Raw genomic sequence first — 16,942 nt, forward strand, 5'->3', positions numbered from 1 at the left:
CACGTAGCCCAGGCTGACATCATGTAGCCCAGGCTATGAACTCCTGATCCTCCTGCCTCAGAAGTGTCAGGATTATAGGCCTGTGCCATCCACGGTGGCTGGGGATCCAACACAGGGTCTTGTGAAAGTTAGGAAAGCACTTTGCCAGGTAAGTCACACCTCAGACCTCTGGTCTGTGTTTTCAAAAATGGCTTCTTTTTTGGTTTGTAATGCCCTTTCTGCTTACTGTTATCAACCAAATGAAATTTGATCATGATGGTAGGGGTTTGCGTGGGTGTTGTCAGGGTGCTGGGGATTAGGCCTGGGGCGCAGTATATGCCAGATAAGCACTAAACCTACCTTCTAAGGTCCTTTTGAACCCCAAGTTATAGTAGAGCCTTAAGCAGAGCTCAAGGCCCCAACCTGGAAGCACAGCGCCACCTGGTGGCAGCTCTGCAGACCAGCCTGGAGAGGCAGCCAAGGAAGTGGAACCAACGGCTTGCTTTGTGTTCATTTTATTCAAAACTATATAAAGAACCTTTGAGACCTAACATACTTCCAGGAGGATTACAGAGTTCCACAGACAGAGCTCAGAGCACTAGAAAAAGGACATGACTATGCAGTCTAGATACACGTTGATTTTGACCCACTGAGACTTAGGCTATTTACTGCCTCTGGCATCTTCTGGTAAAGTGAGGTGAGAGTGGGACTGGGGGCTAGGGATTTAGGGTGCTACCCCCTTGGGAGTTCTGCTCCTTTCTAAATAGAACAGCTGTTTACTTTTAATTGAGACAAGGTCTTACTGTATAGCCCTGGCGTCCTGGAATTCACTATGTGTAGCCCTACATTATTGTCCAGTCAGTCCTCGTATATACACTGAAGAGACTGCTCAATGAGCTGACTTAAAAAACAACAACTCTTTATTAGTTTCAACATCAACGTTTGTTACAGATAATCACAAGTGTCTTCCAGGTCACAGTCTGCCTCTGTCACCTCCTTACAGGACAAGGAATGTTCGAAAGCCTCAGGACACAGGACAGTTGAAGCTGATAATGAACTATGGCCCATCAGATCAACGATACTGAAATCACAGGACACACGGACGAGGCTCACTGACCAGTTTCCACACGTGCAGCGAGCATACTACAGTGCACAGACCAGGGGACTACAGACATGCTGGATTCGGGACTTAATCCAGCTGCAGGTTCAGTTGTGGGGATCAATGTGCAACAGCTGTGAATACGTTCTCACACGTCAAAGACACACGTGACATGAGTAAATACTCAGAGGCTAACAGCAGAGGGCACGGCACAGCATAGGACTGACACCTGTGGTCCCTCCTTAGTCCTCAATCGGACTTAGGAAGAGGGGTGCCAACAGGGAACGGTACAGAAAACCACAAATTATCTGCATAGATAGAAAAGAAATCCCCCTTGTGTCATAAACTCACATCTGGCCAGGCCACGTGGGACCTGCAAGGGTCTCGGGACCCACTTCAAGAACTGCAGGTTTCCAAGAGAAAGCACTAACCCGAGTGAGTAGGTGGTGTCTGCATGCTGACCGTATTTGGGATCACTTCTAGCCTTGACTAGAAACCACAGGGAATACGTCACGTTCCCAGCGGTGGACAAAGATGCACAGTCGCTGTTATCTGTCACTGGGATACCTGTACACCCAGGAATCCCCTTGTTTTTAGACAGGGTCTTGGTACATGGCCCAGGCTGGACTTAAGCTTGCCAAGCCCTGGTACTTCTGCCTCCCAAGCGCTGAGAGGACAGCATATGTCACTGTGCTGAATACATGGTAATCCTGACTATGAACTGCGCTCTACTCAAGACTGAGGGAAACAGTGGCACTCTGAGAGGGATGGCTTTTCTGGAGATCACACTCTGAGGGGAGTTTGAAACCCCAACAGTCATTTGTCATGTGGTTGCTCAAGGTTCATACATCGTACTCTCTTTGTGTACTTAAGTTTGTGTAGAATGAGTCCAGAACACAGACTTCTTGGCTAGAAGTAANTATTTTCCCAGTTGCTCTGTACTGTCACACCAAGAAAAAGGAAATACCTTACTCTGAGACGGTTTGACTCATGTAGCCCAGGCTAGCCTCGTTCTCTCAATCCTCCTGCCTCAGTCTCCTGCAGGCTGAGATTACAGGCCAGGGCCACCACACCCAGACAACGGTTTCCTTGAAGACAGATGTATTAGGGAACGCAGAGGGAGGCGGAAGGTGACTGAGTTCACCTGACAGGTGAGGTCTCGGGCTCCATAGAAAAGAAGGCAAACAAGTAGGTGTGAACCCAAGGCATCAAAGAATCCAGGACGCTTCCATGGTTTAATTATGTGTAAAGCTTTCCTCTGAAAACCAAATCCTCGAGTCTAAAAATAGTTTACATAAAAATATAAAGCCCAGGCCCACCATTAGTCTGGAATAGAACTTGATTCTCTAAGCCAAGGGAGAGAATTCTCTTGTTCCATAGAGAACCTTTAACTCCATGCATCCTTTGNGCCTGGCTCTGCTCTCACTACTGTTTACATTCTAACATGTAAATTCTAACACGTAGCGCGAATGTGACTATCCAGGGAACCCAGATAAGGCGGCAACACAACTGCCGGCGGCCAAGGTAACATCAAGTATGCAGATTGGAACTTCTTGACTTAAAAAAAAAAAAAAGATGTTCTTTAATTGAGGGGTAGAAAATGAAAGCCAAGACAAATTTCAAAACTGGGTTATGATTACTTAGAAAATTAGAGAGAACAGGTACTGTATAACGGGGACACACAAACTCCCCAACCGTTGAGAACACACTTGCTGGCAGCTAGGGTCTACCTTACAATCAAAGGAAGCAAACTGCCGAGCTCAGCACTGCAAAGCACTGTAAGCCAAGGATGACCTTGAACTCTTGATCTACTGCATTCGCCTCCAAAGTCTCAGGATTACAGCGGCGTGTGCCTGCATCCAGCCAACCCACTGAGGCCTGGCGTTTGAGACCAACCTGGGCCACACTGAGCTGTCACCTCAAAACAAAACTCACTTTATCTGACAGATGACTTAGATCTAAAAACCAGTGCGGGTGGAATCGTAATCTGCAACTGAATCTGCACGGAGGGTTCCCAATGGCAAATGCAGAATTCAGCATTTGACAGGACCTGAAGGCAAGGGACACTCTCCTGTTCTTGTCACTATGGTGGCACACACCCTCAGTCCTAGCACTTATGAGACAGAGGCAGGAGGAGTAGGAGTTCAGGGTCATCCTTGGGACACAGCAAGTTTGAGGTCAACCTGGACTACATGAGATCCCGTTTTAATGACAGACAATGCAACCTGTGTGCGTGTGTTTGAGTGTGAGTTCATGCGTGCACGCTCATGAAATCAATCCTACCACAAAAGGACTCAGCCCTAACATGTCACCCAAAGTACACNGCTCTCATGGCTTCATTTCTCTACGTTCTTTTCTTTGCAGTTGCAGCTATGTTCCTCTCTGTTCTATGCCCAGCCCCTTCACTTAGGCCAGCCAGCTCTGAATACTTGCTGTGCAAGAACAGTCAGATGAGTGGAGCAGCTGATGTACCTGTAGCCCAGCACTCAAAGGCAGGAAAGCCTGCAAGGGACCAGTGATGCTGAGTGACCTATGGAGGCCCCAACAACACATCTTCAAGTGTAAGAGGGCCAACTGCAAGCAAAGGTGGAAATGTTTGTTAAAAGGGGGAAGCACGGACTACAACAAGCCCATGCCTGCAATCCGAACACTCGAGAGCCTGAGGAAAGAGAGTGGTCTGGGCCTCAAGGCCAGCTTGGGCTACATAATGAGTCACAGGCTAGCATGAGCTACAGTGTGAAACCTTATCTCAAAACCAACCAACCAACCAACCAACCACCCCCAGAAGAATGATTACTCTCCCTAATCCATGGGGGAAAGGACAGGTGATTTTTCTTTCTGAACAGCTGAAATACTTGAATGGAAAACTTTGAAATGCATNGTGCTCACCCCTCTAATTCCAGCACTTGGGAAGCTGAGGCAGGAGGATCACAGAGGACTTGAGGCCCAGGAGCTACAAAGTGAAACCCTGTCTTTGAAGAAAACAAAAGCAAACTGGCTCTCCCAATTTAAAGCGGTCTTCACAAAGTCTTATCATTATCTTCTAAAGTTAAGACCGACTAACGTCCATGATTACACGCACAGCGCAGGAAACCTCAAGCAGCAGCAGGCCAGCATTAGGAGGGTCAAGAGAGTAACTGAAGAGGTGCTGCACAGGCTCCAACTCTGTAGTCCTCAGCCAAGCTTCCCGGTGACACATCCCACTGGCAAAGGCCGGGTTCCTCCAGCAGAGCCGAGGCTGGGAAGGGCTGAGCTGGGAGCAGAGTCCTGTACACCATTGTCACTGACTGCCAAGAGAGGCAGGACAGACAGACAGCCAGGAGAGCCAAGAGCACATCTGCCCACGATATCTGGATCTGACAATCTCAGTCATTTGGCCTTTCATCCTCAAANCTAGTGAAAAAATACTTGAGAGAAATGACTTCTACAAATGATTTTGGATCTCAGGTTTCTTCTCATGCAACAACAACAACAACAAAAAGTGATGTCTATTGAACAACACTCAGCCTTTGCTCGATATATTTGTTAAGACACTGCCACACCTGTACAAAAATACCCACACCAAAGTACTGAAATCNTAAGACTAATTTTTAAATCTGTAAAAATGGCAGTGCACTGGGTGACTCTAGTTCTGGCCTGTGGTACCCAATGCTCAACAGGTTCAAGGGAACTAATATTTCTGGGGGAGGAGACAGGTGCCACATGGTCAGGGCTAACCTTGTCACTTAAAGTGCCATTGAGAATACTGTTCAGAATTTCAAACAGCTGGCCGAATCTGCTACTTCACCCCACGTTCTGGCCTGGGGAGGCTGGCCCAACTGCCTGATGGATGCAGCAGCATCCCTGGGCTGTGCTCCTAGACAGGCGCAGCTGTAGTAGTGGGACAGGCAGGCGCGGCAGGCACCGCAGCCGCTCAGAGTGCACAGTCCAGCCGCTCACTCAGTGCCGCCGTGGGAGCTTCCGGGCGCCGTGTCTGCGTGATTTTCTGTTTTGGATTTTTTGTGTCTTCTTCCTCTTCAGTTTCGCTCTCACAGACGTGCACCACCACACTGGGGGTGGACTCGGTTCCCGCGTGCAGTTCGTATTTCTCCCCTGCAAGCACAGGAAGGAGCCTTACTCCCAGTGAAGGAAATCAGTTTCTTCCATCTCCCAACTTCCTCTTCTACTACGTCATTCAGTGGCTGATTTTTTTTTTTTTTTTAAAGGCTGCGTCTCATGCAATCTGGGCCAGTTAGAAACTTGCTGCTGTAGCTGAGGCTGACCTTGAACTCTAATTCTTCTGCTTCCATCTCCCAAGTGCTGGCATTTAAAAAAAAAAACTCCCTGGAGTCGCACTATGTAGCCCAGGCTGGCCTGGGCTCACTGTGTAGACAGGCTGACCTGGAACTCCTGGGGAGCTGCCAGCCTCTGCCGCCCAAGTGCTGTGAAAGCTGAGTACCACCATGCCCTGCAGAAATCCTATTTGTAAAGACACTGTCGGGTAATGAGATGGCTCAGTGGGTAAGAGCACTCGATGCTCTTCCGAAGAGTTCAAATCCCAGCAACCACATGGTGGCTCACAACCACCCGCAATGAGATCTGACGCCCTCTTCTGGTGCGTCTGAAGTCAGCTACAGTGTACTTAGATATAATAATAAAGAAATCTTTGGGCCGGAGCAAGCAGGGACTAGCGAGCAGGGCCGACCAGAGCGAGGGGGGTTGATGAGAGCAAGCAAAGGTCCTAAAAATTCAATTCCCAACCACATGAAGGCTCACAACCATCTCTGTACAGCTACAATGTACTCACATCCATAAATCTAAAAAAAAAAAAAAAAATAAAGACACTGTCCCTTCTGTCCTGAGCCCTAGGAGTTAAATCCAAGCAGTTCAGGCACCTTCAAGGCAGACTCCTGTTAGCACACATCTTAAAACCATCCTTCTCTTATTTTCAAGTGAAACTTCATGGTGCAGGCGAACCCAAGCACACCCTGCCCACCATGTTCATCTCCATGACTTTCAACTGCGCATGCTCAGGAGTGCACATGCTACTGTATGAATATACACAGCTTCCTTCTCTCGGGGAGGGCTTGCTTTGCAAACAGCTCCTGTCTCTTCCTATCTCTTCTCTTCTTGTCTCTTCCGTTCTATGCTTACTCTGGCTTTGTGCTCAGGAAGAAGAGGAGAACCCATTGATTAGATTACATAAATACTAATTAAAATGTTAATATAAATGCTAACTGCTGTTCTATAGATAACTAAGGTGGGAGAGTTACATTCACGGTGGTGTTGGGGTGCCATGGGAGGCACTGGCTAAGCTCTAGGCAGCGGTGTCTATGGTAGGGCCTCTGCCATCGAAGAGCTCAACCGCCCAGGAGCATAGAGCGCCTTCTCAAAAGCCTCTGAAGTGCCCTAGAAGAATCGGCTCCTTGCAGTATTAAAGATGAGTGAGACCGAGCAAGAAAAGAGGGAAGTAAGAAATGAAAAAAGAGAGAGAGAACTTTGGAAGGGCGATAGGTCACTGTCACTGTCACCCAAAGCAGCTGCCATCGACAGACACTGTGATGACTGGCTGGCAGAGAGAAAGCAGTGAGAATGTTCACTAACCGCCTATATTAACTTCTGGCTGAATGGCTAAAATTATCACGTTGCAGACAGCGTTTAATCCTTAGAACACACTCAGATAACCCAGGCAAGGCAACTGGCTGAGGACCACAGCACTGGAAAGTGTTCAGTTTCAGTGTGAACTCAGACTGGTGTGGCCACACCGCCCACTGGACGGTGCTGGTGTTGCTGGGCTCTGCACCCCATACTGCACACAGTCTCCAACACACAGAACAGCAATGTCTGAGGACGCGGAGAGCTAAGGTGGAATGCAGTACCTGGGCCCAGCTTGGAGACAGCACAGAGCAGGTCATAGTTGATCACTGGCATCGCATCTTCACTCTGCTTCCACCCCACGGGGGGTGAGGCGGGAGGGGAGATGAGGAACTGCTTGGTGGGCTGTGGTGGCAGTAAGTAGGACTTGTCCCGGGCCTCCCCGGACACCTGCACCTGCAGGGAAAGGTGTGCTTGTGAGCAGCTGTCCTTTCTTTTCTTTTTCTGAGACAGGGCTTCTCCGTGTATCCCTGGCTGTCCTGGAACTCACTCTGTAGGCCAGACTCACAGATCTCACTGTCTCTGCCTCCAGTTCTTAGATTAAAGGCCTGTACCATCACCACAGGGCTTTCATTTCCAACTTTATGGTAATTGTTACTTTCTTGGAGGGGTGATTAAAACTGTCTCTCAAACTGTCTGTGACCTTCCAGGTGGTGGACTGGAAGTGGCCACAGGCCCTGGACCCTTGATAAACGTGCTACTCTGTGGTCTGGGCTCTAAGTGACCCTTGGGCTCTCCATAGTAGATAGAGGCTTGCTCCCCTGAGAGGTCAAACTGGGAGCCTTCAGGAGGCAGGGAGGCCTTTAGTCATGGGGACATACCCTAAGGGACAGTGGAACCCCAGCCCCTTACTCTTACTGCTTCCCATGAACGAAGTGAAGAGCTTTGCTCTGCCCCTATGTGCTACGCACAGCAGGCTCACAGGAAAAGTGCCAATCACATGCAGACTGAAACCTGCAAACCACAAGCCGAGACTTTTCTCCTTTACAGCTGACTCTCCCAGGTATTTGCTAGTGGTGTGAGTGGGTGTGCTGGCTACTATATGTCAACCTGATGCAAGCTTTAGTCATCAAGAGACAGGAACCTCAACTGAGGAAATGTCTCCGGAAGACCTGACTGCAGGCAGGAAGTTTTCTTAGTGACGGATGTGGGGGAGGGCCCTGCCCACTGTGGATGATACCAGCCTGGGTTGTGGTTCTAGATTCTATAAGAAAGCAGGCTGAAGCCGGGCATGGTGGCGCACACCTTTAACCCCAGCACTTGGGAGGCAGAGGCAGGTGGATTTCTGAGTTCGAGGCCAGTCTGGTCTACAAAGTGAGTTCCAGGACAGCCAGGGCTATACAGAGAAACCCTGTCTCAAAAAACAAAAAACAAAAAAAGAAAGCAGGCTGAGTAGGCCATGAGGATCCAGTAAACAGTACCCCTCTGTGGCCATTGCCTCCAGGTTCCTGCCCACGTTGAGTTCTTGCCTTGGCTTCCCTCAATGAATGGTGATTCATTATAAGTAAACTACAGCTGGTGAGATGGCTCAGTGGGTAAGAGCACCCGACTGCTCTTCCAAAGGTCTGGAGTTCAAATCCCAGCAACCACATGGTGGCTCACAACCATCCGCAACGAGATCTGGCGCCCTCTTCTGGAGTGTCTGAAGACAGCTACAGTGTACTTACATAAAATAAATAAATAAATCTTTAAAAAAAAAAAAAAAAAGTAAACTACATACACCTTTTGTCTCCTGGGTGCTTTTGGTCACAGTGTTTCATCCCAGTAACTAATTCACTGGGAAGGGCTAACACACTACTGTCTCAGAAGAGAGAAAACTGCATATGTGGTCCTCAGAGGACACAGGTCGGTTCTTTCCTTCCACCCGTGGATGAGTTCCTGGGATCAAACTCAGGCTGTCAGGCTTGGTGGCAAGCACCTTCACCCCCTGGGCCATCTTGATGACCCTTGAAGGTTTTGTTCTGTTTTCCCATGGATGTCATGTCCTCGGTGCCATTTTAGATGCACAGTGTTTAATTTGCCAACCTCCAAGTGTCAGGACTTCCCTCACAGAGCCCTAGCTGAGCAAAATCGCCAGAAAAACGAACCCCTTAGGTGTTCGTCTCAGAGAAACAAGAACAGAGGCTTAATGGGCTCCTAAAATACATGAAATGACGTATGTGTAAAGTCAGAAAAAGCACGGCAGCCCTGGCTCACGTGACTGCTGACCTCACAGACCTCTGACCCCGCGCTGGAGCGGGAACTGGAGCAGGCCGTGTGCGCAGGCGCAGAACGGCCATTACCTGTGCGAAGTAAAGCTTCAGCTTCCGGCCGTGGAACTCACTCTCGTGGAGCTCTATCCGCTCTCTTGCCGCAGCCTCGGGCTTGCTGAAGTTGATCCTCACTCTGCGAAAGCTCTTGAACAACTGGAATGTGACCTGGTCATCGTAGAGGGAAAACAGGGCCTCAAACCTCTCCTGCACCGGGAGGGAAGACAGAATATTCCTGTTAACGGGAGAGCTGCTAAGGGGAAGCCGCCAGACAAACTCCCTATGCTGCCCGCGTGCGCGAGGGCGCTGCGCTGCGGCTCCTTCTTTCTCACTGGTTGAGAGTGAGAAAGGTTGCTACTTATTGTAGATTGCCTTGGTGCTGTTTGTATTTTGATGCTAACCCTGGCCCCAGAGAGGGGCGGATCACTACTCAGGTGATAATGAAGAAGTATTAAAAAAGTATAGCAAAGTAAAAACAAAATTCGAGGCTTTTGGGCCCAGGCTTGGGAGTGTAGCCTTTGTGGCTTAGTGCTCCAAGTACTGTTCATAAAACAGATAGCGACATTCATTCCTCCACCTACCCGCTTCCTGGGTTCAATTCAAAGAATGGCACCCTGACCATTACTGGAACCTGCAATGCAAATGTGCTATCTTTAGGGGCTCTTAGATTGTTAGGGGCTCTTAGAAACTGTCTTGAGAGATAACCTGACACTTGTGACTTTATACTTCCTTGTGACTCTTAACTGGTATTTTTGGTATTTTCCAACAACGCCCTCCCCACCTCCATGAATTGTGGTTTCTTCCTTTAAATACCCCCTTACTCAGCTACTCAGGGCGCCATGGTCCTCTACCCCTGCGTGGTGTATGACCATGGGCCCGAGAACGCTCTCGAATAAAAATCCTCTTGCAGTTGCAGCAAGATCGTTTCTTGTGGGTGATTTTGGGGTGTCGCCTCTCCTGAGTCAGAACGTGAGGGAGTCCTCACGTTGTGGGTCTTTCAATAACATGGGAACCCTGCTCCCCATTTTAACAGGTCAAATAAAGGCTAGAGCCTGTGATTGGGCCGTAGAAGAAAAAGGTGGGGCTGGAAGTTTTAGAGAAGAGGAGGAAAGAAGAAAGAGGACGACAACGAGATGAAGGCACAGAGAGAGGAGGATGGAGGAGAGCCACGTGGCCTAGAGGAGCCGCAAGTCGCAAGGGATCTCACAGCTGGGAACTAGAGTAGTGTAGTGGTCGATCTGCCCAGTCTAGGCTTATAAATATTATTAACTGAGTTGTGTGTTCTTGGCATGGGCATATTGGGTTTGGAGATTTATCAATACAAATCTGGCCAGTAAATCATTAATTAGTTTGGCTGTCTAGTGTTTTCCATTTGTGACGATTTAGATGGGCAGGAGAGAGACTGAAATTGCGGAGCTGTCTTTGGTGGTTGGTGTTGCAGACCGCCAAGTGTGGTCGGTCTGTGGAACAGGAGAGGTAGCTCCAGGCATTTGGATGGTTTATCAAGCCAGGCCAGGGAACCAGGGCCAGATGGCCGGTTTCCCGCATTGGGCAAGGAGGAAGGCTACCGATTCTAGAGCCTAGCCGGACCATGCGTGGGCTTTTTAAAATTACATGCAATAGATACACCGTGACTCACGTGCTCAATTCTGCAATCTACACAGACTTAAAATGGCTACCTCTGTTAGATACTGCAGGTTCAAAGGTTATTATGAAATATTTATGATGTGTAAGACAACACACACACACACACACACACACACACACACACGGCTGTACACAGAACAGGAGCACGGCATGGCTGCTGTCAAGGCAGTGATTCCTCTCACGGGAGACAGGAGTGTCTGGCACTCAGACCCTTCCCTGCTTCCTCACAGTTCTAGGCATTTGTTTGCATGCTTATGTCTGACACTGGTGAGGGCCCCTTTGACTTCTTCCTCGTAGAATCTGAACAACACCCACTTAGCATGTGCACACAATCTAACGCAGGTAAATCACTTCCTACCTTTTGCTTTTTAAAGACTAGGCCTCACATAGTCCAGGTGGTCCTGAGTTCTATTTTTAAAAAAAGCAGGCAGAGCAAGCCAGTAAGCAGCACCTTCCATGGCCTCTGCATCAGCTCCTGCCTCCAGGTGCCTGCCCTGCTTAATTAAGTTCCTATCGTGACTTCCTTCAGTGATGACCAGTGCTGTGCAAGTGTGCGCCAAATAAACCCTTTCCTCCCCGAGTTGCTTTGGTCATGGTGTTTTATCACAGCAACAATAACCCTAAGACACTGGAACACACGTGCATGCAGACACACAAGCATACATGGTCTGGGATACAGATACCCCTCCAATGGTTTTAAAAATGAAAACCGGGGCTGAAGAGATGGCTTAGTGGTTAAGAACATCTGCTGCTCTTACAGAGGACTCAGATTCATTTTCCAGCATCCACAACAGGTGGCTCACAACCATCTGCAACTCCAGTTCCAAGGGGTCCATTATGCTCATCTGCTTTCTCTCTAGGGATTCACTCACATATACACATAAATAAAACCAAAATCCAAAACAAAACACAGCACCAACAAGAGAAAACCAACAAGAACTCAAGCTTCTGCTGAGGCAAACCTTTTCCACATCAACCCCCTGAAGTAGATTCACAGGTCTGAAGCTCGGCCCCGTGACTCTTGAACTTAAGTGTGTACTTACTGTGGGTGTGTGGGCAGCTGGGTGTGGAACTCATAAGAGGGTCGTGCACCTTTCTGTGGGTTTCTAGGGAGGCTGTCAGGCTGACGTCACTAAGCAACAAGTACCTTTCCCAGTGAGCCATCTCACTGTCCCCAAAATCTTGTTGACAATGATTTTAAGATAAAATGGTCCTAAGATCCTCTCAGGTCCAAAATGCTTGTGTAGTAAGTGCTGGCTATAAAGAGGAGAGTATTGGCAAAGGATCTGTGTATTTCCCCAATATGATAAACCCACTGCTAGATGCCCTACAACTCAGAACACAAGGTAGGCAGTTTTTATACTGCATTGCTTAGGAATGGGGAAGATTTTTAAATATTCAGTACAGAAACAACCCCTTTCTTCTCTCTCTCTCTTCTCCTTCACCCCCCCCCCCTCTGAGACAGGACCTCTCTCCACAGCCTGGAACTCACTGTCCTGGAACTCACTCTGTAGACCAGGCTGGCCTTGAATCCAGAGATCCTCCTGCCTCTGCCTTCCAAATGCTGGGATTAAAACATGTGCCACCACCACCTAGCCTAGATAAATTTTTTTTTTTAGCAGAATATTTTCCATCAGCGATTGTTTGAACTTGGGGATGCTACATCCACTGATATATACAAAGGGCTGAGTTAAATACATGTGCTTTCTTACACACAAAAAAATTATCTCTAACATGAAATTCAGAGCTCTTTAAAAAAGAGAAAGCAGGAGGGATGCTTCGGATTCCTGACCTGTGGCTGAACTGGGCAAAGAAACAGCATTTGTAAATAAAGCAACCGGCAAAGAACCCCTCTGTGGCTGGCCATGCCCCCCCCCCCTGCACCGCACAGGCTCCCATCTCCAGACAGGAGCCCTGAGCCTCCCCATCACACTCCTGAGCCCAGTGCCGTTTCAAATGCCACTCTTTGCTCCGAAGCCCTAGGATTGAAACCCCGTAAGAGGCAACTTCCACTCCGCATCGCAGTGTTCTGCAGGAAGGCCCAACAGCCACCTCCCAGCCCAGGGTTCTTGACTCGGGCGCTGAGAGCCTGAGAGTCAGTCATACAGAATGCCTGTTGCTCTTCCCTGCCTCACACTGTCTAACTAGTGTCAGTGTATCTGGTTTCCTCTGGCTGAAGATTCATTTCTTTGCTGAAGTTCTAATTCTCACAGGTCTTCCTCAAGGCCACATGTCCCTAGGAGAGACTTACTGAACCTGGCTGTGAACCTGTGTCCTTGACACCTTGATGGACTACAGGACTGTCCACCCAGGGACTCAGAAGCTGAACAATGCACACTCTACTCCCCAACCTAATCGGCATGGAGCCTTACTCTGCAGGCCTTTGAGCACCCAGGTATCTGAGCATGTATCCAGGTCTGCCCCTAAAGACACTGGAAGGAAGCCCAGCCTGGGCTACAGAGTGAGAGCCACTCTCACTGAAAGGGAAAATCTTTGCATATAGACTAGACCATTTAAAGGCCAAGTCCAGAGTGGTGGCTTCTGCCTGGAATCCCAGTGCTCAGGAGGCTGAAGAGGATTGCCCCGATGTCAGTCTGGGCCACACAGTGAGACTAAGTCTTAAAGAAAGAAAAAAGAAAGAAAGCTATGTAGGCTTTTATGAACGTGTGCTGGACACACACAGACACTTTGCAAGTAAATAATAAGTAGTTTAAAAGGAAATCCATTTCTCCTTTAGAGCCATAAAGAGCAATATAAGCAATGTTAACAATGAGCTAATAACTATTCCTCATTGCCTCATAGTCCCAATAAGCCCCTGGAGAAAGCTGAGCTGCCTCTTTAGTGAGTGCAAAAAGAAGACAAGGAGGAAGAAGCCAGGTTTAAAGAAAAAAAAAAAAAGCAGCAGCACTCAGACATAGCCTAGTATTCAGGAGTTAGAGCCTTCAGCTGCACCACACGGCCAATCCCAGGCAAGCCTGGGCCACACAGCCAGTTCCTCCTGAGCTACGAAGTTCTTCTGTCAAACTACAGTAGCATGTTAGGTAAAGGCAGAATTAGTGGAGGGAAGAAAGGTACCCAAGAGCAGAGACAGGTCCTGTACACAAATAACATGTGCTAACGAAACACATTCTATATATTTAATATCTTCAAGTAAAATATTTAAATAGCTTTTCTTCAATTCTAGTCTCCAAAACTCCATGAATAAGTGAATGAATAAAAACTGCATTTTTTTTTTTTATCATTTTTAAATAGCAAGGCTGCTTGTGGACGTTGTACATCGTGGTGCGCACTAGGCTCCGCACCACGATGTACAACGTCCCCCCCCGAGTGCTGGGATTAAAGGCGTGCGCACCACCACTGCCCAGCACAAAGTGCGTTCTTAAGCCAGGTAGCGCCCTGACTCAGAGTTCACTAGTTCATTGCTCCTCCAGTGTGGTCTCCTAAGGCACAGTGAGGGGCCAGCGTGGCACACACTGTGTATGTAATGTCACAGGCTCAGGGGCCAAAGCTATCTTTGCTTCCCACAGTGTGAGCACAGGGACAGGGTGTGTGCCTACCTTTTGCTCTTGGACCTCAAACACTGCTTCGTGGACACTGCAAGCAAAAAGTGAGGTGGGCAAGTCACTTAGGTCCATCATCTCTTCCAGTTCGTCCTCGTTTTCACCGAAGACCATCTCCTCTCCTCCTCCTGGTCGCTGCTACAGAGGTCTGACTGGCTGTCATTCCAAGATTTCAGGCTGTCTCGGAGCATCTTCTCTGTAAAGTTCTAGGATGCCTGCCAGATACTGCTTAAAGAAAAAAACCAAGGGGGGGGGGGGGAACTTGAAGGCTTTGTAATGTGGCACTCAATCTATTTCTCACGACAGCAATTCATCAAGCAAAACGATGTAATCCAGGAAAGATCAATCAGTATTTAAGTTAGCTCAGCTCTCAGGAGTGACTTTCCTGTCTACAAGTCTGATTTGCTTAGCAGATTTTATGAGACAATGAAATACGAAGCAGAAAAAAACAAAACAACCCAAAAACAAAAAGCAAGTGCAGGATGGAAAGGGTAGTGGGAGCGATCACATCAACATGTCCTTGAGTTTACAAGCAGAGACAGGGAAGGTGGGAGCCAGCGCGGCCTTCACAGATTTGTTTTGGGTTTGAGGTGCAAACACTGGAAGTGGCCCAGCACAATCACACCCACGCGATCTGCTCGCCATCTGCACTGAGATGCCGTCTGTGAGGCTCTGCCTTTCTTACCCAGCCTGGTTTTTCTGAGCAGACTCCTAAGTTATTAAGTCGCTTAGGCCCCCACCCCCAAGTTCCCTTTAAAAGATGTTCATGAACACGCAAGGCAAGCCGGGCAGTGGCAGCGCACACCTTTAATCTCAGCACTTGAGAGGCAGAGGCAGGCAGATTTCTAGGTTCGAGGACAGCCTGGTCTACAGAGTGAATTGAAAAACCAAACCAAACCAAATACAAAAACAAACAAAGGAAACACGCAATGTAAGCACACCCAGCACACACTTAAGCCAGGAGACTATCCAGGGGATGCACTTAGTCAGAGGCTTAGAGCTGATACTGTCCCTCTGTAAAATCCTGGGACAGGATCTGCCTGTGTCTGGTGCCCTTTGGACTCGACATATTTCAAGATGGTGGTGGCATGGGATTGAAGAAAGCCCAGGGGTGGCAGGGACACTGAGCAGTCATGGTTATTATGACTGTGCTTCTGAGTTCCCCCTTCATTTGTGAGGACACAAGGCTGTAGATCCACTGTGGCTACACTGTGCACATAGACTACATTCCCTACTGGTTAGTAACTATGGGATAAAAATAGCAGAGCTTCCCATTATTCTAAAGCATTCAAGACAACCTTTGGGGGAAAAAAAAAAAGCATCTATACCTGTTTCTGTCACTATCTGGGCACCTACTGCCAGGCACTGGGGACAGCGGGGTAAACAGTTCTCCTGTAGGCCACCCAGTCACATTCTGCAACAGGCCTCATCCTACTGTCTGCTACACTATGGAATTCTCCAATGCTCCTCTTCCATGGCACACAAGCCTGTTCATGTTGGGGTCCCCACCATCTGCTCTACCTTGCCTCCATCCCCCTACTTCTCTTCCTGCCCACTTCCTGGAGAGAGAGAGCATGCACATGTGAGCATGAGCGAGCTCAGTCAGCTTGTCTCCTTCGCTGCACTCACTCCACAGCTTAGTCTCATGAGCTGGCTGCCAGTCTCTCTTGGCTTCAACTTCCCTCACTACTGACATGAAGGCCCCTAGGCCCCAGAGTCCCTTCCTTCACTCCCAGCCTCTCTGGGGTTTTAGCGCAGTCTGCTCTGAAGCCATTGGCTACTTAGTTCTCAGCTTGGTGTTCTGATTCTGTCTCCCCAGGTAGCAGTACCACATTGCATTTCACACAATCGCTCCTAAGCCACGAAGCACCAAAGTCATGGGGAAACGAGAACTGGATCTGCACGGCACGGCATGGGAAGCGTGGAAATATACCATGTCTCCAAGAAATTATGAGCCACTTCTTGGTGGCTCTGCCCTCTACAGCTGACAACTTAGGAGCCACAGATGACCATATTTGGGGATTGGAACCTTTCCCCTAGATCTACACTTAGATATTTAGCTTTGTGCTAAACATAGGTTTATTCGGGTAGCCCAAGGTCTGACAATTTTTAGCTGATTATGTTAATTATATTGCTGTGCCTGAGCCTTTGGGTCTGAAGAGAGGCCCCTAGGAACATGTCTCACGGTGGCTTTTATGATGAGGGAGAGGTTGGACTCTATCATCACTGTGCTGCCTTCTCTGCTCTAAGCTTACATGACTGTTTAAAAATCGCCCCTAGCTACCAGACTCCCCAGGCCTTCAAATTCCCAAGTCCTCTCATAGTTTCTGACTCACAGCTGCTTAGAAAGGGCAGCCGAGCAAAAGCAGACAGCACCCAGCCTCATGTCACTGGCTTGTCAGCACGGACAGAAGATTCCGGTCCGGAAGGAATTAGAGATGGGCTCCCAAAGAGGTTCTGGAGGAAGTCCTCAGGCACCGAGCATGCATGCACAAGGCGAGGAACAGAAATGTCCAAAAGCCGTACGGCTTAGGAAATGATGTGACCCATCTAGTTTATCCTTGCAGAGTGGTCTCTTTGCAACTTGTCTATTAGAGGCATTAGTTGTTCCTGTTTTGTTTTTAAATTCTCCATTTTTCTTATTTATTTCCCTTCTTAAAAGATGTGAGAAGCCGGGGGTGGTGTCACACACCTTTAATCCCAGTACTCGGGAGGCAGAGGCAGGTGGATTTCTGAGTTCGAGGCCAGCCTGGTCTACAAAGTAAGTTCCAGGA

At 48.5% G+C, this 16,942-nt stretch overlaps 1 protein-coding gene across 1 annotated transcript in view; it reads right to left on the minus strand.

Annotated features, from left to right (window-relative positions):
- Positions 1-877: 877 nt before the first annotated feature.
- Positions 878-16,942, minus strand: part of Rcan3 (RCAN family member 3) — a 22,218-nt gene continuing 6,153 nt past the window's right edge. The window contains 5 exon segments of the mRNA XM_029476538.1: positions 878-5,170; positions 6,937-7,108; positions 8,995-9,168; positions 14,166-14,290; positions 14,293-14,393. Of these exon segments, the coding sequence (XP_029332398.1) occupies positions 4,992-5,170; positions 6,937-7,108; positions 8,995-9,168; positions 14,166-14,290; positions 14,293-14,359 (717 nt within the window). The 5' untranslated portion in view covers positions 14,360-14,393 and the 3' untranslated portion in view covers positions 878-4,991.

The sequence above is a fragment of the Mus caroli genome, chromosome 4 (assembly GCF_900094665.2).
Source record: "Mus caroli chromosome 4, CAROLI_EIJ_v1.1, whole genome shotgun sequence".
Taxonomy (NCBI): domain Eukaryota; kingdom Metazoa; phylum Chordata; class Mammalia; order Rodentia; family Muridae; genus Mus; species Mus caroli.